The sequence below is a fragment of the Olea europaea genome, chromosome 7, assembly GCF_002742605.1.
Source record: "Olea europaea var. sylvestris chromosome 7, O_europaea_v1, whole genome shotgun sequence".
NCBI classification, from domain to species: domain Eukaryota; kingdom Viridiplantae; phylum Streptophyta; class Magnoliopsida; order Lamiales; family Oleaceae; genus Olea; species Olea europaea.
The window spans coordinates 22,911,065-22,935,696 of record NC_036243.1 but is presented as its reverse complement, the minus strand read 5'-3'; the positions used below and the strand labels follow the sequence as shown (position 1 = coordinate 22,935,696).

Genomic DNA, 24,632 nt, shown 5'->3' with positions numbered 1-24,632 from the left:
CGCTGACATCGCCTTCCCCCCGTATGAGTTCAAAGCCTTAGCATAATCAAACGATGTCTTATACTGATCCACAGACGCCTTGAGATCTCCAGCATACTCATCTGAGGCCTTATACCTCTGAACCGCCTCTTCAGGAGCACAAGCCAAAACAGAACGTAGGTTGTCGATCTCCGTCTCCTGCTCACGAGCTCGAGCGTCCGACGTCTCTAGAGATTTCTTCAAGGAGGATATTTTCTTCTTGTGGTGATGAGCCTCCTTTTTCTTTTCTTCAGCAAGAGTTTTCAGCTCTGAGACCAGGCGACGATTTGACTCAGCGAGTCCGGTCTGGAGGGCCACCACCTAAAAAAAAAATGTATAGGGGAAAAAAGAATGAAACCACGAGTTAAAATCTAACTTAAAAGGCGAGATCCAACATAAAAGAAATCTCGAAATGGGAAACATACCCTCTGGAGGTAAACAGCCGCAGCCCTTTCAATGTCATCTACGCTGTGCCCTGCAATCACTCTGGATCGAGCGGGGGTCACCAACGACTTAAGCACTCCCATCTCATGATAGCCCCGGGTGGGAGGAAACCCAAAGTTAGGAAGCAAGTCCTCGCGCTCACAACGTGCACGACTGGGAGCTCCCGGCCTAGGAGCTGGAGCCACATCACGAGGCTCATCTGAAGGCTGAGAAGTCTCGTTGATCGTCTGAGACTTTCTCCCAAGGTCGGCCCCCTCCTTCTCTTTGAAGGGATAGGCGAAGGATCCACCTCACCCTCCTGTCCCTGGTCTGGCATGGAATCCATGACTCCTTCCAGATCAAGCTCGGCCCCTGCACATGTAAGTTGAAATCGGTTAAGATCACAAGGTAGAGTACAAAAAAAAAGGAAGAGAGGGTGGGGGTGAACATGAAAGCTTACCATCAACGAGGGTAAGGCCCTCATCTCCTCCTGGCAGAGTCTTCAATACCTCATCAAGATCAAAGAAAAACAACATAAACGACTTACCGATTGGGCGACTCATCCCCACTTTTAACATGTTCTTCATGGTTAGGACTGACCCTAAGTCAGGTGCAAAAGGCGGTACATCAACCAAGTCCTGAATTTGAGCTTCTAGAAAGGGAGTAACTTCTACTTGGCTCTTGAAGAGACGAATTTGGGGGTGTCGCTAGTTTGTGTTAAAAGAGAACTGACCCTTTGAAGGTCGGACGAAGAAAAATCGGGACTTCCATCCACTATTCGAATTCCTAAACTTAGGGAATTGCAAAGGTACCCTAGTGGTAAAATAGACAAATGCATTACATTGAACTAGCTCATGCATTTCGAAGACACACCTGAAAAGATCCATGGAAGGTGAAATTCCCTTTTTGAGACAGACATACAGAAAATATAACGCTTTTCTCCATGCATTAGGATTAATTTGACTAGGAGTAAGGTGGAACTCGTTGAAAATCGACACAAAAAAGGGATGAATGGGAATATAGGTTGGTAGAAGTAGCCACTCTCAATGACAAGCAAGGCAGATCACAGCACTCCGATGCAAGGCCATCGACCCCCATAAGGCGTTCTACCAATACGCCGAGAGGAGCGTTCTACCACTACGCCCAGGGGCGCTCTACCACAACCCCCAGAAGGCGTTTTACCACTACGCCCGAGAGGCACTCTACTAAAACCCCCAAAGGGCGCTCTACCACTATCCCTAGAAGTCATTCTACCTCTAAGCGAAGTCCTCAACGGGCATGATATTGCTTGTCCAAACACTTAGCCATAAAACCTTTAATTAATTGACCAAGTTCCATGGCCGCTGATACAGGTACAATCTTCAGGCGGGAAGTTAAGGACTCCTCACTCAGAACGTGGGTGTAGTGGGCATACCAATGTGGGACACGTGGCACCACAACTGCCCAGCGGTTACTCAGTGCCTAATATCTATAAATACCCCCGGATGTGACACAGGTAAGGGATTTTTTTTCTCCCATTCTCGTTTTAGCAATCTGAATTTCAAATATATTTCTTCCAAGTCTAAAAACTAATTCTCACGCCGGAGGTAAAATGGGGGAGAAAGCCCCGCCTTCATTTTTCAGGTCTTGCATACTTGACGGAGTGGTGGAAACGCCAAACACTACCGGGCAAACAGAAGGGTGTTGTTCCACCGCCCTTTGAATTTAGAAACAATAAATAATTGACTTATTGTTTATTATTAATTAATTATTTTAATTTCGTACTGTACACTTTTAGATGTTGTTGGGCTTAAACATTCAGTTTATAACAAAATTGAGAAATAAGAAATATAAGCTTACATGATTAATATTATAAAAGTTATTTTCGTGTGTCATATTCTTCAGACATGTAGGAAAATTAAGAGAAATAAGTTATAGAAAAGCCGCAAACATCTTAGAACGCATGAAATAACCAAAACTTTACATAATACCCTTCCTGTGCTATCGATCTGAAATGAAATCAATCATATCGTCCATAATTGAAACCCAAATCACAATCTTCCTCTTTTGATATCATTTTGAAAATGTTTTCAACAAAGTTATAATGTGGACTTCGATTATTAACCAATTCATGTGACAGTCAATTGTCATCATAATGACGTACGAGATGAAATAGATGCTGTCAATGCTAAGAAGATATACATCCTCGCACGGGCCGATTCAGGAATGGGCCAATTTTTCTCTCTACGTTTTTGTCTCAATTTTCAAAGTCACTATGAAATGTCAAATGAAGTCGAAATATTGCATTTTTAATACCATTTCAAAATGCTCAAGATCTTACTTTCTACGTCGACAATGGCACGCGAAACGGTCAACCATTGCAAATGTTACGATTTGTCAAAGTAAGCCGTAGCAAATGATACAACTTGCCAAACTAGTGTTTCGAGAATTTTGATAACATGCTAACTTTAAAAATTCTCTAATGACCATATGCTAGCCTAAATCACAAATTGCATATGTCATCTCGAAACTCGTTTAAAAAATTGTATTACCGGCATATTGAATGGTTCAAATAGTTATCGAACATGCCTCAAATGTGCGTCTTAAAAAGATAGGGTCTGGCTCGTCTTTTCTTTAAAAAAAAATTATTATTATTTTTGTGATACAAATTTTTCAATATAATTTGCCCCCGTTTGGCTCCCATTCTTTCCAAATTTTAATTATTGGAATAGTATTTTTTTGAAAAATGTATGGTTAAAAAAGAATGAAAAGATTTTGATTTGTGTGTAATATTATTTTATGGAAGAGTGTATAGTTGAAAATAAGAGAAAGAAAAATAATGAAAAAGAGAATGGGGGCCAAACGGGGGCTTTATATCATTTTATTATAAAATTTTACGTGTGATATGACATCAGAATTTTCAAAATTTTACATCTGAAAAAGTAATACTCCCTGTACATTTTTGGATTTGGATATAAATTTTCGAATATAAAATATCCAAAACTTTTACAAATTTAACTGTGCCATTCTAACTCAAATGTCTGTATCCGCCCCTGCATCCACGTTCACCAAATTACAAGTAAACCAGTAAATCTTACTAAATTACTGTACGATAAGATACTTCGCAAGGAAGAGGAAAATGCACAATGCATAGCAAAAAAGAGATGCAATATTTGCACAAGTTATGTCTGAATCTACATATTTCACATGAAAGGGATTATTGTTTAGTTTCCAAATTCTAGGTTCTTAATACACAAGTGTAGATATTTTATTTGTCCAAATTTCTCATCTTCATTCTATTTTTCACATAATCAAGAAGTAAAACGTTTCTACTTTTATGCTTTGAACGCCCGAGATTATAGTCTAGAAGTACCTACTATTTATTCAAGAGTTTTAAGAAAATAAGGGGAAAAAAACGTAGTATATAAAGCAACGTCGATAGGGCTGAGAAAAATTTTCACTCCAATAAATTTTCCAAACTCGCATGATTGGTGAATGAAGTATGAACAATCAATATTACATGCTTTATTCTTGTAACAATATATGAAAATTCACATTATCAATATATATTTCAAGGGACATTGAAATTAATTAATTACTATCAGCACAAACAAATGTTCATTAGATAATATTATCTTCATGACTTCACCTACTACGTACCATTTTTTAATAAGTTATAGAACATCAAACATCATCCACTACGATATCAACATTACACCATCATATTATTTTTTCTTGTTAGCATTAATGATCATTGTCTCGTTTTTCTACTCTTTCATCTCTGTCTTCTTGATTTTGTTCTTCTCGTCATAAAAATTCTTCAATCGTGTTTCATCTTGTAAACCTATGATTGACAAGAAGAACAGGAACGAGAAGAGGAAGAGGAGAGAATTTCTTCATTAGGGTCTTCAACTGAAACTGAAATCCGGAGGATAATGAATTTTAGAGGAAATTATCAAAATAGTCAACTTTTGGCTTTGTATTTACAAAAATGTCACTTTTTTTTTATATTGCAAGAATGTCAATTTTAGATATATTTGCCTTAAAGCTAATTTTAAATACCCTACATGTCCTAAATAAATGAGATTTGACCAATCAAAAAAATTGTACAAAAAACTGTGAAATTTCAGTGTACTAAATGCATTGATGGAAATAAAAAATAAAAATAAAAATCAATGAAGAAGGTGAAACAACCCACACAAAGAAGAAGAAAAAACCATTGTTGAAACACATTTATCTCTCTCACACATTCTCCTTTCTCACTGGAATCGTCCTCTCTCTCTCACACATTCCCTTCTTTCACCACCGATGAAGACAAAGCATTTGGCGAACTCACTTCCCTCCGTCGTACGAATCGGCGAAAGGCGAGATTCCCCTGGCATTCGAATCGTTCAACACCCAGCCGTCGACGAGCGCCATCAATCACTCCACTGTCGACGAAGACCACAACTGATATATTGAGGTTGGTGTTTTCTTTATTTTTTTGCAATTTTTTCAAAAAAAGAGGAAATTTTTCTACATTCATTGTACAGTGTTGGCCTTAGGGTAAAATTTTTATATATTTTTGGAGGGATCCATTCTAAAGAACTAATTATGCTAAGAATGCAAAGATTTGGAACTTTTGCACCAAGATTAAAATGCTTGCACCAAAAATATAAGACAGTCAAAGACTTATAAACATTTGTACCAGTTTCTCTTACAAAAAATTATATAAAATTATAATGGGTCAAATTCAAATTTATAATTCTAATAGTTATTTATTTATATAGAAAAGTACACAATTGTAATTATTCTTGCATTTAAAAAGTTATATATTTGTTCCTCTTTCAAATTTTTAGTTTTCTTTATTCTGAAGTTATTATCTTGGTTAAATTGAACATTAATGTTTTGTTAGATATGCTGTGCTGCTATAAGACATGTTAGACACTCAACTGATGCCTCATACGCCCGTTTTTATCGCTTTATAGCATTAGATTCATTCACATTTTGGGTTTATTTCAAAGTAGTTTTCATCACTATAAGAAATTGCCAAGGCTGATGAAGGGAAATTTAATATCTTTTGACTTTAGAATTAAGTTCTCATATTTTATTGGATAGATTTGATATAATGTACTTAAGTATTTGATTCTTGTGTTCTTCCTCAAGTATGTTTCTTCTCTCCTACGTTGTTACTACTTTTATGTCTTTGTTAAGAAGATTCAGCAATATGGCATTCTTTTATGATTCAATGAAGGCATAGGATTGCAGGGCTAACAATTGACTTTTCGTGGACATTCTTGACAAATTAAAAGACTTCGTGTTTATACCGTTCATCATGAGCTAGCTCAATTGGAGAATTTAGAAATTGTACCTCAATAATCATGCTACATTATTAGGCCATCTATTTCACAAATTGTTTTATCTGCATGATTTTCTCATTTCCCGTAACGACTTAGACTTGGATAAATTTTTATTGATTCAAGTATAGAAATCTGATCTGACCTGAGGTTTATGCTTTAATTGGTTAAGTTAGATTCTATATTCTTTCTTACCGATCTAATTTTGATCAGAGTTGGGGACATGTTCATTATTGGTCATAGGTTATATTTGAGATTTTGGAGTCAAATCTTGGCAAAAATTCTCTTATTTGCAAGTGCAAATGTCTTAGTATTATCTTTTATTATCATTTAGATGTTTTTGTGTTTTGGGTACATGATTTATCTCTAAATTAGATGAAGGTAATAGAGATGCACGTGATATTGTTACATTATGCTGGATCTTCAAATTGTTGCCATGGTTGGTTGAATACATGTTGTCTCAACTCTACATAAGTGCACATGATTCGATTTGGTTTTCTTTCATATCATTTATTTATTAAGTCTGGTCCACGGGGAAGATAGTTGTTGTAGGTGGTTGTCGTGAATACTTTTCTGCTATTTCAGCTCTAAAAATTGTGAGTTATCCTCGCCTGTCCTACTTCACATATTCATGATAACCCATCAAATTACAGCAAAACGAACATAAAAATGATTTGAAATATGCCAAGAAGGACAATTATACCAGTCCAAACATAAATATCCATTTAGGTATTTATTATTGCATCGACTTTCTAGAAACATGGTTTCTTTTAAGTTAATTGATCATTTATAGAAGTTCCTGAATATTTCTATTTGCATATACACTTATCGCATTTGATTTACTGTGTGTACCATCAATTGCTACCGCCAAGTGTACTGATCCAAAGGCACATTCCTTGATATAAAGAACTTGAAATAAATTTCCTCTTTTAAGGTTTCTTCTTCTTATTTCAGTTAGTCCATAAACATGTCTCTTCAAGAACCTCTTTGGCATTATTAGTGATTTAATTGTGGCCTATCGCTCCGCCTCTCTAATATAGTAATAAATCATCTATAACAAAATTCCCACGAGTCCACATAAAGTTTTGAAATAGATCAATAATGAGGATGTCAACAATAAATTCGAAAAGATTGAAGTTTAAAACTCAGTAACCAAAAAGCTAACACAACCTTGCTCCAAACTATTAACATTGGGTTTGATGATGCATCAAGTTCTGAAAGAACTTTGTCTACAGCCACTATCTGTTGTAGGATTGCAACAAAGTCAGGTTATTATATTTTTCTATTGGGAGTATCTGATATTCCCTTGGAAGAATCTTTCATCATTTTTTTGTAGGATTTTGCATTTATTTTCTCTTATTCTCCTTTTAAACTCATCTTTGTTATGGTCATTCAAATAAATATTGGATTTTGTTGTGGTGAGTTGTGTTGCTGAAGAGATATATCCTGTCATGAAACAAGGTCAAATTGGGGAACATTTAAATCTGTTACTAGTGTTGTTTGTTCTTGCTTGTCACAGATTGGCGATGCTCATCTCGTTTTCAAAATGCTGGAAAAAATAATTGTTGATCAGTTATTAGGTTTTTTTTCTTCCAAATACTTGGATTAAAAAGAGGTAAAAATCATTTATAATATTCTGTAATTTTTTTTGGGCGTTTTTAATAATTTTTTGCTGTGTTATGGTTGGAACTTTTTTTTAAAAGATACCATGTTTCGTTACTCCTTGCATCGAATTTCCATTTCATCTCTAGAATTCTTTTCGTTTGATAAAAGAAAAAGAAAAGCCACAGGTGGTTGTTGACTCCTTTCGCCAGCGGTGACAGGCTTCATTTCCTATCTTTCATTACTCTTCTCGTTAGTCCCTCATTTCGAGTTTCCTTTAAAGGTTTGAGACATTGATCTGAACCTTCTTCTATTAAACAAAACACATTTTATCCATTAGAAACTATGTCTTTCCCAACAGCCTCTTCCCGAAAAGTTTTTATCTTTTTATTATGTTTTCTACCCTGCACATAAGAAGTTTGAACCATGACTTGAATGGTTACTGCAGTGTTTAAGTTGCTATATGCGTCACTTAATGTATGAGAAATAATGTTGTTTTCACTTGCAAGTCCATATATTGTGGTGGTATTCGTTGTATTTGGGTGAAAATCTTGATAGAGACTCGATAGCATACCTGTAGTTTTAATGTTTCGCTCTGCTCGAATATGGAGTTAAGTAGCTATTGAATAATAGGTAAAGAGTAGATTTTTCGATAGTTCATCTGTCGAAAGTTCACTACTGTAGAGAAATGCCATCGCATTGAACTGTCGTTCTCGACAGTTAGTCTCAGTAATTCTCGATAGATGAACTTGTCGACAAATGAATTGTCGGGAATCTTCCTTTCCTCAGCCTAGTTCCGCAAGTGGAACTTTGGTTCAGCCGAACATTGCATGCATGTTTCGCATTAACACGTATGAATGCTATGATATAGGCAATTTTTTGATTGATTTGTCCATATGTGGTTAATTTTTTTTTCATCCAGACGTCCACGTGTGTTTGAAATATTTTGGTCTGATGTAATCATTTTTGTTTCATCACAGGAGACATGGATTTCGAGCCTCTTATTTGGGAGAATGCACTGTTGTGGGCCCACATCTCCTGAGAGTGTTGGTGCGTACATTATGGAAGTAATGGGAGGTGGAAGCAATCGATTGCGTTGTCAAAGAAAGAGCAACATTCACAATGGTGCATTCAGGATCACATAACAATGATAGATAGTGACTGAGTCAGTTGCATGGAAGAACATTTTGTTTTCCCTTAATGTATAATATTTTGCATTCGTTGGTGAAATTTATATGACACTGACGGATGAAATTTTTGTGATTTTTAAAGGAAAATGTTTATATTAAGGAGTAGTAGATTGTTTTTAATGTGTATTGCAATATTCTTTTTAAAGTCATGAAAACCATGGTATAACTAATTTACAAATGAGTTAATGTCTATTCCAATATTTTTTTCTTGATGTGGGTAAAGATGATGAGCCATTGAAGTGGGAAACTGTAGCATTACAACCATGCTTCCAATAACTTGCATATGAGAAGATGTGATTTGCAGGAAACTATAAGAAGCCATCGTACACATGATTTAAGAGTCACAATGTCCTAGTATTTATGAAAAAAATGGGGGATTATTGTCCGCAAGTTGATATTTATTGAACCATCACACCAATTGATTTTAAAATTTACTTAGAGATTGGACTTGGTGGTTGGGTAGTGAATGACCATAATTGCTTCCTCCCTTGGAGTTGGTTATAAATAGCATTGAGAGATATGTTAGTTACACACATGTTACTTCATGAGCATTGTCCTGGACACGGGCGTAGAGTTGGGCGATGGGGCTAAATGTACTCTTCAAATTTGAATTTTGGTAATAGACATTCTGTTTTTAAATATATTAGCTCATCATATTGTACGTTTTGGGGGAAACCGATCAATTGTTCGTTTTTTAAAATAACACAATACACTCTCGCATCTTAAGATTCGTATGCATAATTGAGTCAAAGTGTCTAATTGTCCTCTTTGCTTCAAAGTAATATTGGGGAATATACACTGTGTTTCATGGGGAGTAATGACAGATGTCGTACACCATGGAATGATAGCAGTTTTCGAATGATGTGGATGCTTTTTTTTTTTGGAACAAGAGAATAGTTGGAGTGCTTCAAGTTGAGTTATAACAAATTATTTTAGATACTTTTTTCTTGTCCTTATTACACGTGGCAATTATGTACCTTTGTTGTTATTTGTTGCGTTGTTTATTCACTATTACCATGATTATGTGACATTTGAAGTCATATGTCGAGAATGACATAAGAAAACTGGTGGGACTGACAAGTGAACTGTCGGGATGTTCTGCAGGTCATCAACATGATGATCCTAATGTTTATGCCAATCCAAAAATCAATAACAACTGCATGCAATAATGAGAATCAAAAGTGTACTATAATAGATTTCAATGTACAACGCAGTAGAGGAACAATTGGTAGCTGTAAGTTGTATCCCTCTCCATTTCAACACTTGGCAGGCCGATTTCCAATGTCGTAACGCAGAGAGCAGTTTCCTTATGAACTGATATGTACCAATTTACGTCTTCATCTTCGAGTATTTCGGCCGGCGGTATATTCATGTTGGGAACTTTGAACTTCAATTCCATTTTTGTTCGCGGATAGAGAACACCAAGTTTGTCGTTCAACCGTAACAATAGCCCGGGTAGTGTAATATTGTTCGACACTAAAATGGAAGTGGTTTTGTCCCTAGTCCACTTCCATTCGTCATTCACATGAACGAACTTTCCCCCATGCGACACGATGAATCTCAAATTATTGTTCATACCTGAAATGTTGGGATTGCAACGATAAGAATTATGCGCAATCAATATGTCGATTATATAATAGCATGGAAGTGACACGTTCGAATATTTAAACTTATGCAATAGGTCAAATGAAGGGTGTCAAGAGTTTTCAGCTATCCAATTCGACAGTTTAGTTATCTATCCCGACAGTTTATAAATGTAGGGTTCGACAGTTAAAATATCTATCCCGACAGTTTCGAAATGTCGATTCGACAGTTCAACTGTTGGAATTGTCGAGAAGTTTCAAATGTGTTTGGTAGCATTAATGGTTATAATCATCTATCAACTACAACAACTACAACATTACAACCTATTTCCAGAAATAAATGACTGAATGTTTCATTAAATATGAAATATTTCACATTTCCCTAAATATTTTTGGTATATTTTTCCTTCAAAAATATTAAAAAAAAAAAAAGAAGAAGAAGATGATGATTAATAGTAGTGATTATCATGTTGTTTTTAACATTTTAAAAATAGTAAGCTATTACATAAAAATATAAACAATTTGTAATAACTGACAATTCAAAATAGATGAAGAAGATGGATGAAGTAATGTCTTCTTGATAAAGAAGAAAATGGATGAAGAAGATGAATGAAATAAAGGTTTGTTTAACAAGAAATTTGTTTTTTTTTTAATGTTAACTAGGGTTTTGAAGGATTTTATATTCATTTTTTATTAACTAAATTCGTATTTTACAATATAATATTCATATATTCAATGATTATAATCTACAAATTAAACAATCAACTCACAACATTAATTTTTTTTTTTAAAAACAATCATGAAGGAGCATTAAATGCTCAAAAAAAGTCAAATTAAGGGTAATTTAGACATTTGACAACAAGAAAGTGACATTTTTGTACAAATTGTGTGCACATCAAAATTTTTTGTGCATTTTCAAAAAAAAGTGACATTTTGGTAAATTCCCCACGAATTTATAAGGAATGAGAATTACAAGCAAGCAAGCACAAGTAATTTCTTCATAAGTAGCTTATTTGGGTTTTCTTTGTTAGGATCCTTGCTGCCAAAAAAGAACTCTATAAGTTTTTAGGCAATAGAATAACGATATAAGCCACTTATTTTTCAATATTAATTGAAATTTGTAAATCAGACATACAACAAAACATATGAACAATGCATACTGAGCAAAATCTAAAATGATGTTTCGTATAATTAATTGCATCTGTTATTAATTAATCTAAAAGGAATATATTCTTTTAAATGCACAGATGACCCTCAGGTCTATCCTTTCCAATTTATGATACACCTGGTAAAATGGCAAAAATGGTAAAAATAAAAAAAGGTCGTCGATCAAAATATCTTACACTCACAGCAAAACCAAGGGGCGATGGAGAAGAAAATCGAAGAATTCTCATAAGCAAGAACCGGAGTGAATATCAATGGCAACTTAGCTGCTTCCTCGAAGTAATATACAAGCAGGTTATGGATATATTTGCAGCTCGTGCCAATGATCATCATCGGCTGTTTTCCAATATTTCCAGCAATAATATTGAATACTGTCAACCACACAAGACTCGACTCCTGGTAACTCACTCTAACATTTGATCGGAAGAGATTTGGCCAAAAATATCGGGGCAAGATTCCCATTTTCCCTGTTCCCTCGCTTCCCAATACCCTCCAATATAGCGGTAGGTATCCGAACCTTTGTCCTTCACAAACCACTGGGGCTTCCAACCCCTCTCTTGCATCTTTCGAGCCTGGTTTCCACAAAACAAAAAGAAAATAAATAAAAGGCTAACATACTCAAGGACACTACAGCACACGAGTTGCACCATTTTACGACTCCTACTGAAATGCATTAGTTGGTATGTAAAGAATATCGAATTCAAACTAGAAAAATGTTAATGCCAAATCCGTATGTTCCAGAACTTCCCCGATTAAAACTATTAATGCCAACACTTCAAATACGTGTTTTAATGCCAGTACTGTTTAGAACATCGGAACTACCACTACATTTCCCACGTCAATAATTTAGAAAAAAGAACCTGAACATCAATTCCTACTGGAAACGCACTGGAACTACTCGAGAAAAATTACATAATTTTATTTCCAGTTCTAAGGGCATTATGGAGCATCCAATAAATATGTGATTTATCTCAAGTTTACCATTCAATATGACTATGAGAAAGCATGTGTATGAAACCAATAAATAAATCAATAGTGGAGTCATGAAGAAACTAGATGAGAAGAATTGGAGATTTTTCAAATAAAGAAGCCACAAAACACCTTAACCTTTAAATTCAGGCTCATGCGCTCATTTTTAGCTGATGATTATTCAGAAACAAGCTCAAACAGTTACCTGCCGCTGCCGCTGCTCCAGTCGCAATTTTTCTGCATTAGCCATTTCATACTCCCCATTTTCCAAGCACCTTTGATCAGGTCTCAGCCTTGAATCTGTTGGGGGCAGCTTTTCCTGTGAAGGATGAAAAGATCTTAGCACAATAAGTAATCCTGAAAAGCTGAGTATAAAAAAGTGTATTATGTGTTCCGGAACCCAAGGGCGGGCATAAGATTAGAGTTAATGATTTGAATTAAAATACATGTAATTTCCAACTAAAAGATGGTATTTGAAGAACAAAAACACTTGCCAGCCTAAGAAAAACATTCATTTGGTGGAAACAGTTAAGACGTTGAATCATTCATAAAAATTACCTTCAGTTTGGGAATAAGCTCGTTCAGTCCCATGGCGAAGCGTGTCATATTATAACGCGTAGGGAACTTAGGAGGCTTGCTACGTTTCCAGAGCAAACAAGCTTCTGACAGAGATTCGTGACCTTTTCCTTTAGATGAGCAGTCTCCATTGACATAATGCATGCTCTCATCCCACTTTCCAAATAGAGTTGCTACTGTCTTTCCGCTCCTATCTTGGACTATTCCTTGAACCTGCAAAAGTGAAGTTATATTATGTCAATGCCCTTGACAATAAAAAATTGATTATTTCTATCCACCGAAAAAAACAAAATACCAAAATTATTCATCCATTCTTTACAGGTCTAGAAGCAAATCATATATAAAGGGAGAAAACCTGATGAGGATTTCTGTCTATGATAGACTGCTCTTTGAATTTCAGTTTACACGAGTAATTGCGGTTTCCTTCTATCCGCATTGTACCATAGTGATCACAATATAGTTTCCCCAGAATAAGATTGTAAATTGATGTTGTTACCTGCCACAAACAAGCCTATCAGGCATGAAATCAAACAAATAAAAGAACAACTCTATGAGTTATCGTGCTGATACCTTACACCATTGGAAAACTTCTCCATCATCAAACTCTAGCGTTAAAACACCAACTGGATCGAGCTGAATCGAGCGACCCCAAAATTTGCTTTTCAGATTGCTATCACCATAAAACTTCCAGCCAGTACCCTCGCAATGACAGGCTACTACCATTGGGTGATGAGACACCTGATCCAAAAGAAACCAGCATTAGTAATGTTTGATCACGGTGTGTGCATAAACCAGGAAGGATTTTCCCTGTAAAGATATCTCCATCTTCATCAGTTATTAGGAGCACTATTAACCAAAAGTCAAACAACAAAATCAGCAATTTCATGACATGCGCGCCAAGATACTATATTACAGGCAATTTATAACTAGACTCGCAGAAGACTTGTCTAAACTGAGTGGAAAGCAGACCAAAATGTTCATTAAACATTATTATGATTGAAAACATTTCTCAGCCATGTCAAGTGAAGGAAAGTCAAAATTTTCATTTTTTCCTATTAATGTTCCTCTAGAAACTCAAATGAATTATTTGGCAAATAACATAAGAACATTAAATCCAAGGTCTTGGTTTTGCTCAACGTAACTTGTAAAACTACCAGGCACTGTAGAACTAAAATATATTTAACATGATATTGAAGATTTTGACCTTTATCTTTAAAAAGTAACCATGTGACATACTCATCTAGATTTAAAATACAGATGACTTTTGTGACTGGATCAAACAGCATAGTATCAAAAATAGAAATTGCATTTCTTGAGGTAATAAAAATAAAGAAAGTCACTCTTTATTTTCCTTTTTTGCATATCTCTATCTTATATTTTCCTACAAGAATTTAAAGGGAGTGTGTAGCAACAAAATTGAGTACATTTAGCATAAGGTGAGCTTTGATCAAATTAACTAGTGCAGAAAACCACATATTCGGACAGGTCTACAGTATCTTGAACATCATAACAAGGCATTTATTTATACCATAAAAAATTTAACCTGATTGAAAGACTAATCAAAATTATAGAAGATGAGAAAAATTATGGATGATACAAACACAGCATTGCTTCAGGTAATAAACTACTACCTTCTCCGAGAAGAATCGGAAGCCTTTATCTGGATAATCAGCCTCATAAGTCTCCCCTAACAGTGGATTAAATGGTTTGCAATTCCTTCCTTCAGTAGAAGCATATCCAGATACTGCAAATGCAGCTACGTTTAGAATCCTCATAAGGCTGTTACCCTGTCAGAAAATTTATTATCACAGATTAGATGCTAAAAGGGAGCATATAGTGAACATCGGAAATAAAAAAGCAGAACTTCCTAAAAAAATATTCCATGGACATTAAGCTCGGACTTGCTTTTCCCACATAAGAGACATTCGGTCCTTAATAAATAATTAAGCGGTGCTTCATATGGATGACAAAATTTTAGTGAACAAACATTAACACAACAATTGCAGACAAATTACTCAGTATTCAAATTCCGAGGAAAAGATTAGTATCCCATAAAGAGTGAGAGAGAGAGAGAGAGAGAGAGAAGGGAAAAAAAAAACCAACTCTGGCATTGAACTAAAAGGGAAGCAAATAGATTGATAAGATATACTTGCTTTTCTTCTTTCAGATGTCTTATAATTGAGGAATTTAGACACTGCATTGCTCTTCACACATTTCAAACTCCCAAGTCAATAAATTTGGACTTCTCTAAATTACATTCTGATAAGCCCAAGGCCAAGCCCCCAATTAAAATTGCATACACAAGAGGTAAGGGGACCAAGTAACATGGAAGATAACTCTATTACAGCATGGCATGCCAGTAGTTTCTAGAATAAAGCTGCATCTCTCTCTGTAGTTAGGTGGTTAGCTATTCTGTTGAGTTGGTTAGGAGAAGGGTATATGTAAGGGGGTGGGGAATAGTAGAATGCATCGAATTAAGTGAGAAGAGAGAGGATACCTGAGAGTGGAGTCTTGTACCCGTTTGTTATTTTCAGATTTATTCAGTGCAATTTTCTTTCCTTCTTCTATCAAAGTGGTATCAGAGCATTGGATCCAACCGGCACCACCATGACACTTACCGATCGAGTAGGGGAATTGGAGCAACAAGTGGCGGCTAATCACTCAGCCCTACAGACTGGGATGGAGGCTCTACGAGCTGAATTTCAGCAATTTCATGACGACTTGAAAGGAAAATTCGAATTGATGTTTCGATCATGGGAAATTCTGGAGCGAGAGAGAAAGGAAAAGGGAGTGGCCAAACCCCAGATTCCGAACTCACCCTCAAATGCGAGCGGCGCACAGGCGGGATCTGAAGGCAGCCAGAACAGTGGAAGTAGGTTTGACAATGGATGGAGGCCGGAATCGTGCATCCGCCGATTAGACATGCCTGTGTTTGATGGAGGCGACCCTGATGGGTGGATTTTCAGGGTGGAACGATACTTTAATGTGAATCGGATGACAGAGGAGGAGAAATGGGATGCAGCCGCCGTTTGATTGGACGGTGATGCATTAGCTTGGTTCCAGTGGGAAGAACGACTGCGACCCATGAGGAATTGGGAAGAGCTGAAGGGGCGTGTACTGCGCCGATTTCGTCCGACGCAGGACGGCTCCCTGTGTGCCCAATTTTTGGCGCTGCGACAGATTGCCACAGTCAAGGAGTTTCCACCGACAGTTTGAAAAATTGGCGTCTCCCTTGCAGAACATATCGGAGGAAGTATTGGAGTGCAACTTCATCAATGGGCTGACTCCCAGGATTAGGGTGGAAGTCCAATTAATAGACCCAGTGGGCCTCGAGCAGATTATGGATGTGGCCCAACGTGTGGAAGAAAGGGATCAAATGATCCAACACAGCCCATGGAGTTTTGGCCCAACCAGATTCAAAGGGGGCCAAAATAATTCTTATGGACAAACAACCCAAAGGCAGTCGGTGCCCCTAAACATCCTACCTACTCGTGTTCTACCTCCCCCAAAAATCAATTACCCCTTCAAGCGACTGATCGATGCGGAGATTCAGACAAAGAGAGAAAAAGGGTTGTGCTACAAATGTGACGAAAAATTTTGTGATCAGTCATCGTTGCAAGAATAAAGAGCTCCAGGTTATGGTTATTAGAGAAAATGAAGAAGACAGAGGAGGTGGAGAAGGGTTGGAAAAATGGGAGGTGCTGTCCAGCCCCCATACAGCGACTGCCGGCGAGCAACCGGGAAGCTCCGACGATGATGTTACCGGCGTGGGAACCTCGGTCGAGCTATCCCTTAACTCGGTAGTAGGTCTCACTGCCCCGGAGACTATGAAACTGAAAGGCTCGATCGGCTCGAAGGAGGTAATCATCTTAATTGACTGTGGGGCCTCCCACAATTTCATCTCGGAAGAAGTGGTCAAGCAGTTGTGACTTCCCTTATCGGGCACAACCGGTTACGGGGTCATCATGGGTACTGGGTTCACAGTAAAAGGAGAAGGGATTTGCAGAATGTGAAGCTTCAGCTGCAGAGTGTGGTAGTGGAGGAGGACTTTTTACCGTTAGAACTGGGGAGCTCCGACGTTATCTTGGGTATGCAGTGGTTGCGTAAACTAGGGGATATGCAGGTTAACTGGCAGACTCTCACCATGACTTTCATGGTGGCCGGCGTGAAGGTGAAGATAAAAGGGGACTCCGGTTTGAGCAAAACATCTGTGTCCTTGAAGTCCATGTTCAAGGCACTTAAGTCTCAAGGAGGGGCAATTCTGGAGTTGGGGAATATTGATGTTCACTTCATGCACGGGTGCCAGAAAACTCCGAATATGATTTCAGAAGTGTTGAGGGAATTTGCACCCGTCTTTGAGATGCCCAACAGCCCCCCCCCCCCAATCAAGGAATCGTGACCACGCTATTACCTTGCAACTAGGAACAGCGCCGATCAGTGTAAGGCCTTACAGGTACCCGCATTTTCAGAAGGGTGAAATTGAACGATTGGTACAAGAGTTGTTAGCTGCAGGCTTCATACAGCAAAGCATTAGCCCATTTTCAAGTCCAGTATTGTTGGTAAAGAAGAAGGATGGGAGTTGGAGATTCTGCGTCGATTATCGAGCCTTAAACAAAGTGACCGTTCCTAATAAATTTCCAATTCCAGTGATTGATAAGCTGCTCCATGAACTTTTTGGCGCCACAGTCTTTTCAAAATTAGACCTGAAATCAGGTTATCACCAAATTCAGGTACGGCCGGAAGATGTGCCTAAGACTGCCTTTCGAACTCACGAAGGGCACTATGAGTTCCTTGTCATGCCTTTCAGGTTGACAAATGCCCCGGCAACTTTCTAGTCCCTCATGAACGAGATTTTTAGGAGCTATCTCCGAAAATTCGTTTTGGTGTTTTTTGATGACATCCTGGTCTACAGCCGCACTATCGAGGAACATCGGGATCATCTTCGTAGGGTACTACAAGTGTTAAGGGACAATCAGTTGTATGCCAACCAAAAGAAGTGTCTATTCGGGCAAACGGAGTTGGAATATCTAGGGCATATTGTATCAGAAAAAGCGGTGTCAGCCGACGAATCCAAGGTAGCGGCCATGAGAGAATGGCCCAGACCAAAATCTATTAGGGAGCTGAGAGGATTCTTGGGACTCACAGGGTATTACCGTCGATTTGTGGAGTCATATGGAAGCATTGCATGGCCGTTAACACAACAATTGAAGAAGAACAACTTTGGGTGGAATGAAGAGGCAGAAGCAGCCTTCCTGAAATTGAAAACTGCCATGATGACTGTACCGGTGTTGGGGCTGCCCAACTTCACACAACCATTTATTGTGGAAACCGACGCCTCCGGATATGGGATAGGGGCAGTCCTTATGCAAGATCGTCGACCGATCGCATATTTCAGCCAAGTGCTTCCCCAGAGGGCTCGGAGCAAATCAATTTATGAACGGGAACTTATGGCCATTGTCATGGCAATTCAAAAGTGGAAGCACTACCTGTTGGAAGGAGATTCATCATTCGAACCGACCAACGTAGCCTTAAATTCTTATTGGAGCAGCGAGAAGTGAATCAGGAATATCAGAAATGGCTTACTAAGCTCTTGGGGTTCGATTTTGATATTGAATATAAGGCAGGAATGGAGAACAAGGCTGCAGATGCACTATCAAGGATTGATGCGACCACAACTATCATGGCCATGAGTGTACCCTGCACCATGGAATTGGACATAGTCCGAAAGGCTATAAGTGATGACAAGGAATTTGGCGCTTTGGTCACCTCCTTGCAGAAGGGGGAGGTTGCTCCTCCTGGTTATCCTTTGGTACGAGGCCACTTACTGTACCATGACCGGCTGGTGTTGCCAAGGAAATCACCACTTTTGCAGTTGGCCTTACATGAAGGACATGATAGTAAGGTCGGAGGACATGGAGGTTTCTTAAAAACTTATAGAAGGTTGGCAGAAACTTTCTTTTGGAAAGGGATGAGGAAGAACATTCAGGCTTATGTTGCTGCTTGTGCGATCTGTCAACAACATAAGTACTCGACCCTCACCCCAGCTGGGTTGCTCCAGCCGTTTCCAATTCCGAACCAAGTATTGGAAGACATTTCCATGGATTTTGTGGAGGGGCTTCCCAAATCGGACGGGTTCAATTCCATCTTTGTCGTGGTGGACCGATTTGAGTAAATATGCACACTTCATTGGGTTGAAACATCCTTTTTCAGCCCCCTCAGTGGCGGCACTCTTTACCAAGGAAATAGTGAAATTACATAGGCTGCCTCGTACCATAATTTCTGACCGGGATAAGGTATTTTTTAAGTAAGTTTTGGAGTGAACTTTTCAGATTGCAAGGAACTTCATTGAAACACAGTTCGGCCTATCACCCCGAGACTGACGGGCAAACGGAGGTTGTGAACAGGGGAATGAAGACATACCTGAGATGCTTTACATCAGTCAGGCCGAAGCAATGGTACCAATACTTACACTGGGCTGAATATTCCTACAATACTTCCTATGATGTGGCGGCAAAGCTGACTCCTTTTCGCATTTTGTATGGGCGCGATCCTCCCCTTTTCCTTCACTTCGAGAAGGGGGTTATAGCTGTGTCGTCCCTTGAACAGCAAATGTTGGAACGAGATAAGGTGCTGGATGAACTAAAAGTCCACTTACATAAAGCACAGCAACAGATGAAGTTGGCAGCAGATAAGTACAGGCGAGAGGTTGAATATGCAGTGGGTGATAGGGTGTATTTAAAGATGAGGCCCTACAGGCGCATGTCGTTAGTAACTCGTGCTAATGAAAAGCTAGCCCCGAGGTTTTATGGGCCCTTTGAGGTCTTGGAAAAAGTGGGGAAGGTAGCCTACCGTCTAGCGTTGCCCGAAAACACTCGAATCCATCCGAATTTTCATGTTTCACAGTTGAAGAAAGTAAGGGGAGCTACACCGATTGTCACACCACTGCCCCAACAACTTGGAGATGACTGGGAGTTGCTTGTAGAACCAGAATATGTTCCAAGTTTCAGATACTCAAAGCAGGGAACAACAGGAGGAATGGAAGTCCTGATACAGTGGAAGAGACTCTCACCTGTGGAAGCCACATGGGAGCCATTTGATTTGTTTAACCAGCAATTTCCTTCTCTGCACCTTGCGGACAAGGTGACTGCTTTGGGGGGGGGGGGTTGATAAGCCCAAGCCCAAGCCCAATTAAAAAAATTACATACACAAGACGTAAGGGGACCAAGTAACATGGAAGATAACTATATTACAGCATGGCATGCCGGTAGTTTCTAGAATAAAGCTGCATCTCTCTCTGTAGTTAGGTGGTTAGCTATTCTGTTGAGTTGATTAGGAGAAGGGTATATGTAAGGGGGTGGGGAATAGTAGAAGGCATCGAATTAAGTGAGAAGAGAGAGGATGCCTGAGAGTGGAGTCTTGTACCCGTTTGTTATTTTCAGATTTATTCAGTGCAATTTTCTTTCCTTCGTCTATCACATTCCCAGTTGTCACAAACATGATATTTAAGTTCTTAACCAATCAATCATCATATAGAGGTTTACATAATACAATGATCAAAGAGCACAAACCTTTCATATTCTCCCCACACATTTTTTCTTCTTCCTTGACTTATAGTCCATTTTAATATTTTTCAGTTTTTTCGGGAGGTTTTATTCTTGGGTAATTAATACAAAACGTCCTTATTTTTCAATGTTATTGTGCAAAACATTCATACCTTTCATTTTTTGACATTTTCACCCTTACCTTCGCTTTTTATTGTGAAAATCATCATTTTCATCAAATTTCTCATGTAAAATGACAAGAATACCCCCATTTAAATAAAACAATAAACCAGAAAAAGTTAAAGAATAAATTGCAATTATACTCCCAAACTTTTTTAATAAGTGCAAATGAGTCCAAATAAATTATTAAAAGGGTAATTAGCACAAAATGTCCCTATCTTTCAATATTATTGTGCAAAACGTCCTTACTTTTCATTTTTTTAAATTTTCACCCTCATTTCATATTTCATTAGGAAAATTGTTATTTTCATCAAATTTCTCAATTAAAAGCTGGCAAATGACAAATATACCCTCCTCTTTAAATAAACAAAAAGAAAGAAAAGAAAAATAAAGAACAAATTGCAACTATATTCACTATATTTTTTAATTATTTATTTGAAATTTATTTGTACTTTTTTTGATAATTTTGGGAGTATAGTTGCAATTTGTTCTTATTTTTCTTTTCTTTATTTTTCTTTATTTAAAGAGGAGTATATATTTATAATTTTATAGCTTTTAATTGAGAAAATGAATGAAAATAATGATTTTTGCAATGAAATATAAAAATAAGGGTGAAAATGTCAAAAAATGAATAGTAGGGACATTACACAATAATAATAAAAGGTATGGACGTTTTGTATTAATTACCTTTATAATAATTTATTTGGACTAATTTGCACTTTTTAAAAAAAGTTTGAGAGTATGATTGCAATTTATTCTTTAATTTTTCTTTTCTTTTTTATTGCTTTATTTAAATAGGGGGTATATTTGTTATTTTATACAAGAAATTTGATGAAAATGAGGATTTCTTCAATAAAAAGTGAAGGAAAGGGTGAAGATGCCAAAAAATGAAATGTAGGGATGTTTTGCACAATAATATTGAAAGGTAAGGATGTTTTATGCTAATTGCCCTTTTATTATTTATTTAAAGTTTGGGGTGGGGAAAGGGAGGGTGCCACTATAAGATGCCAACTAAAAGTCTAAAAAGAAACCTCTAAAGATCAAGTAAAAATGCAAACATTTAGATATATTCCGGTAAGGGTAATTATATTCACTTTACATTTTTTATTTGTTACACCACATTTTAATTTCATCTAAGATCCTCAATCTTTGCTTATTGTAATCCTTATGTCCTTAACGTTATTTTTTACGCACTTTTATTTTTAACATTTTATTAATTAGCACATCTCATATTTTATAATTGTTTTTGTCAAACAACTCCGTTCGAAAGTGTAAAATAACTAATTTTTTAATCATATTTTAAAAAATAATAAATGAAAAAATGTGACAAAATATTTTCCCTCATTTTAAAGCACAAAAAAGGTATTTTAAATGAAACCATCAAAAAAGATAAAATTTGCTAATCAATAGAATGTTGATACATAAAAAATTCAACGAAAAAGAAGTATGGACAAAAGTTTTATGGTGAGCAAAGATTGATGACCAAAGGATCGGAACAATTAAATAATTAATTAATCATATTAATCAATTATTTAATTAGCGAGCATAATTAATTAAAATCAAATTTTTAATTAAATATCGAATTGGAGTCCAACTCAAAATCCACAATTATAAGACATGATTATTTAACTAAAATCAAATTTCAATTAAACATAACTTAAGGCAATTGAATTTAATTAAAATCAAATTTTAATTAAATAACAAAATTAGAGTCTAACTCTAATTCCAATATTTTAGGACGGACTTATTTAATCAAAATCATATTTTAATTAAATACCAAATTAGAGTACAACTCTAATTCTAAGAAGAAATTTAGGGCGAGACAATTTAATTAAAATCAAATTTTAATTAAATGTCAAATTAGAATCCAATTCTAATTTCAATAACATATTTGGGTGAATAATTTAATTAAAATCAAATTTTAATTAAACACTAAATTAAAATCCAATTCTAACTTAAATTGAATTGTGATTTTAATTTAGGATAAAACTCCTAAATAAAATAGAATTCAATTTAGGGTCAAAGTTTAATATTTAAGTCAAAATCCATTTTTAACAAAAAATATAAAAATGTCGTCAATTTTAAATAAAATTTTAATTTGGGTCAAAATCAAAATTATGGGTCGAACCCAATTAAAATTAATTTTAAAACCATTTCAAAATTGAAATTCAAAACCATTTTGAAAACTTGCAAATTGACCCAAGTTTGAAATTGACATCGGACCCTTCCAAAATTTAAAATTGCATAACAAGTCCCCTTTTAAAATATTGCAAACTGACCCCTTAGTACTAAATTGTAGAGAGGGACCTCCAATTTCTAAAATTTATCGAGAAGCCCCCGTCCCCAATTTCACACCCAACAGCAACTGAAACCCTAGAAACCAGATTTTATTTATTTATTTATCAAGTGGCGGCTCCTGCAGCCCAAATCAGCAGTGCGAAGGCGCTACTGCTGAAGCAGCGGCTGTGTGCCGCTGCGGTGCGGCACACAGCCGCTGCAGGCTCTGTCGGTGGGCAACACGCTGCTCCCGCCCGGGGTGAAGCATGCCATCGATCCAAAAACCAATTTTTTTTTTTTTTAAATTCGAAATCAGTTTTCAAAAAAATTAAGAAAACTAAATTTTCTTCAATTGCTAGAAACATGAAAAATTGATAACAATCAACTTTTGATTGCATGAATATATTAAACAATGTCTAACAAATACAAAGTGAGCTCTGATACCACTGTTGGAAATCTACTTATACATGCACAGCGGAATTTAAAATAATTTTTGATTTCCACCAAGAATCGCCTTTGTGTTTAGATAGAAATTGTGATAAAGATTGTACCTTTGAAGAATTCTGCAATCCTTTTACTTTTCTTTTCGTTTCATTAACCTTGATTCGCCACCACAGCTGTCCAATTGTCCAGCCTCCAACGGTGATCCACACAGAGAATAAGATTGTAGCTTCTAGAGTTTTCTCTTGTGCCAGCAAAAATAATGAAAACTATATGGACCTCAAACTCTAGTTATATATTTATATAAACCCAAACGGGTTCGGCTCGGTCCGGTCCAATATTTAATTAATCCAATTAATTAAACCCGGTCCGTGAATTAATTAATCCAATTAATTAATTTGGGAATATAAATAACAAATCCAATTAATTAATTTATCCAACGATTGTTAAATTAACCAATTGGCAATTTGCAATCTTCCAATTCTCTTTTGTGTGCGACCCATTAGATTCCCGACCATGGTACCAAACGACGTGAAATATTATTTTGATCTAATCAAAATTGATAAATTAAAACACCCTTTTAATTTATCGTCCATTCACACTCGCCGTTCCTGATTGACATCTAACAATGTGTCAGGGCAATACATGTGACGGGAAATGTCACGTGGTATGACAAAACCAAATTTGTTCATTTACTGTGAAACTATAATCCCTTTGTCAATATGATCCGATCAATTACGAGATATGGAATTGTGTCAATCTCGATCATCGATCATATCTTTCACTCCACTATTAAGTCAATATAAATCAAAAACTCCTTTTCGACTTATGAGTACACCTTGGCCAAGGATTTCATCATTGACTTAACTGAATGAAACGAAGATCATAATCTCCTACTATCTAAGAGTGACGAATCCTTTATTGATCAATCACAACCTTCATACGATTCTTGACGCACCCGAACGATGTCGTATTAGCGGCCCTTTTCAGAGCAACATCCAACACCGTCAAAGTATGACTGTCCTCATATAAGGTACCATGACGACCTCAAGTCAAAGGACCAATTCCACTACCGAACGTTAAAGATTAACCACTGACACTCATATAGTTATCCATGTGGAATCTCTCGACGGGTCTCCAATGTTTTGTTCTATAACAAACATCCACGTGTTCATTTAAGTGTCACCACACTTTAACTTGTGAGATCAGCTACTTACTTCACAAGTAAGAAATGCCACACGTGATGGTCTATCCGTAATAACGATATCCGTATCTCGTTATTACTTACGACCATGGTTTATTCAAGATCCAATTATATGTAATTTGTATCTCACAATCACAACTCCTTGTGAT

The 24,632-nt window shown here is 36.8% G+C and overlaps 2 protein-coding genes across 2 annotated transcripts; one reads left to right on the top strand and one right to left on the bottom strand.

Annotated features, from left to right (window-relative positions):
- Window positions 1-11,297: 11,297 nt before the first annotated feature.
- On the bottom strand, window positions 11,298-15,437 carry LOC111397473 (oxysterol-binding protein-related protein 1C-like). The gene is made up of 7 exons (XM_023024422.1): window positions 15,338-15,437; window positions 14,472-14,627; window positions 13,411-13,578; window positions 13,196-13,336; window positions 12,823-13,053; window positions 12,470-12,583; window positions 11,298-11,867 (listed from the first exon to the last, which is right to left on the bottom strand). The coding sequence occupies exons 2-7, from the start codon at window positions 14,613-14,615 to the stop codon at window positions 11,700-11,702; spliced, it is 966 nt and encodes a 321-aa protein (XP_022880190.1). The 5' UTR covers window positions 14,616-14,627; window positions 15,338-15,437; the 3' UTR covers window positions 11,298-11,699.
- Window positions 15,438-17,663: 2,226 nt separating this feature from the next.
- On the top strand, window positions 17,664-18,427 carry LOC111397475 (uncharacterized mitochondrial protein AtMg00860-like). The gene has a single exon (XM_023024423.1). The coding sequence runs from the start codon at window positions 17,682-17,684 to the stop codon at window positions 18,396-18,398; it is 717 nt and encodes a 238-aa protein (XP_022880191.1). The 5' UTR covers window positions 17,664-17,681; the 3' UTR covers window positions 18,399-18,427.
- The last annotated feature ends 6,205 nt before the right edge of the window (window positions 18,428-24,632 follow it).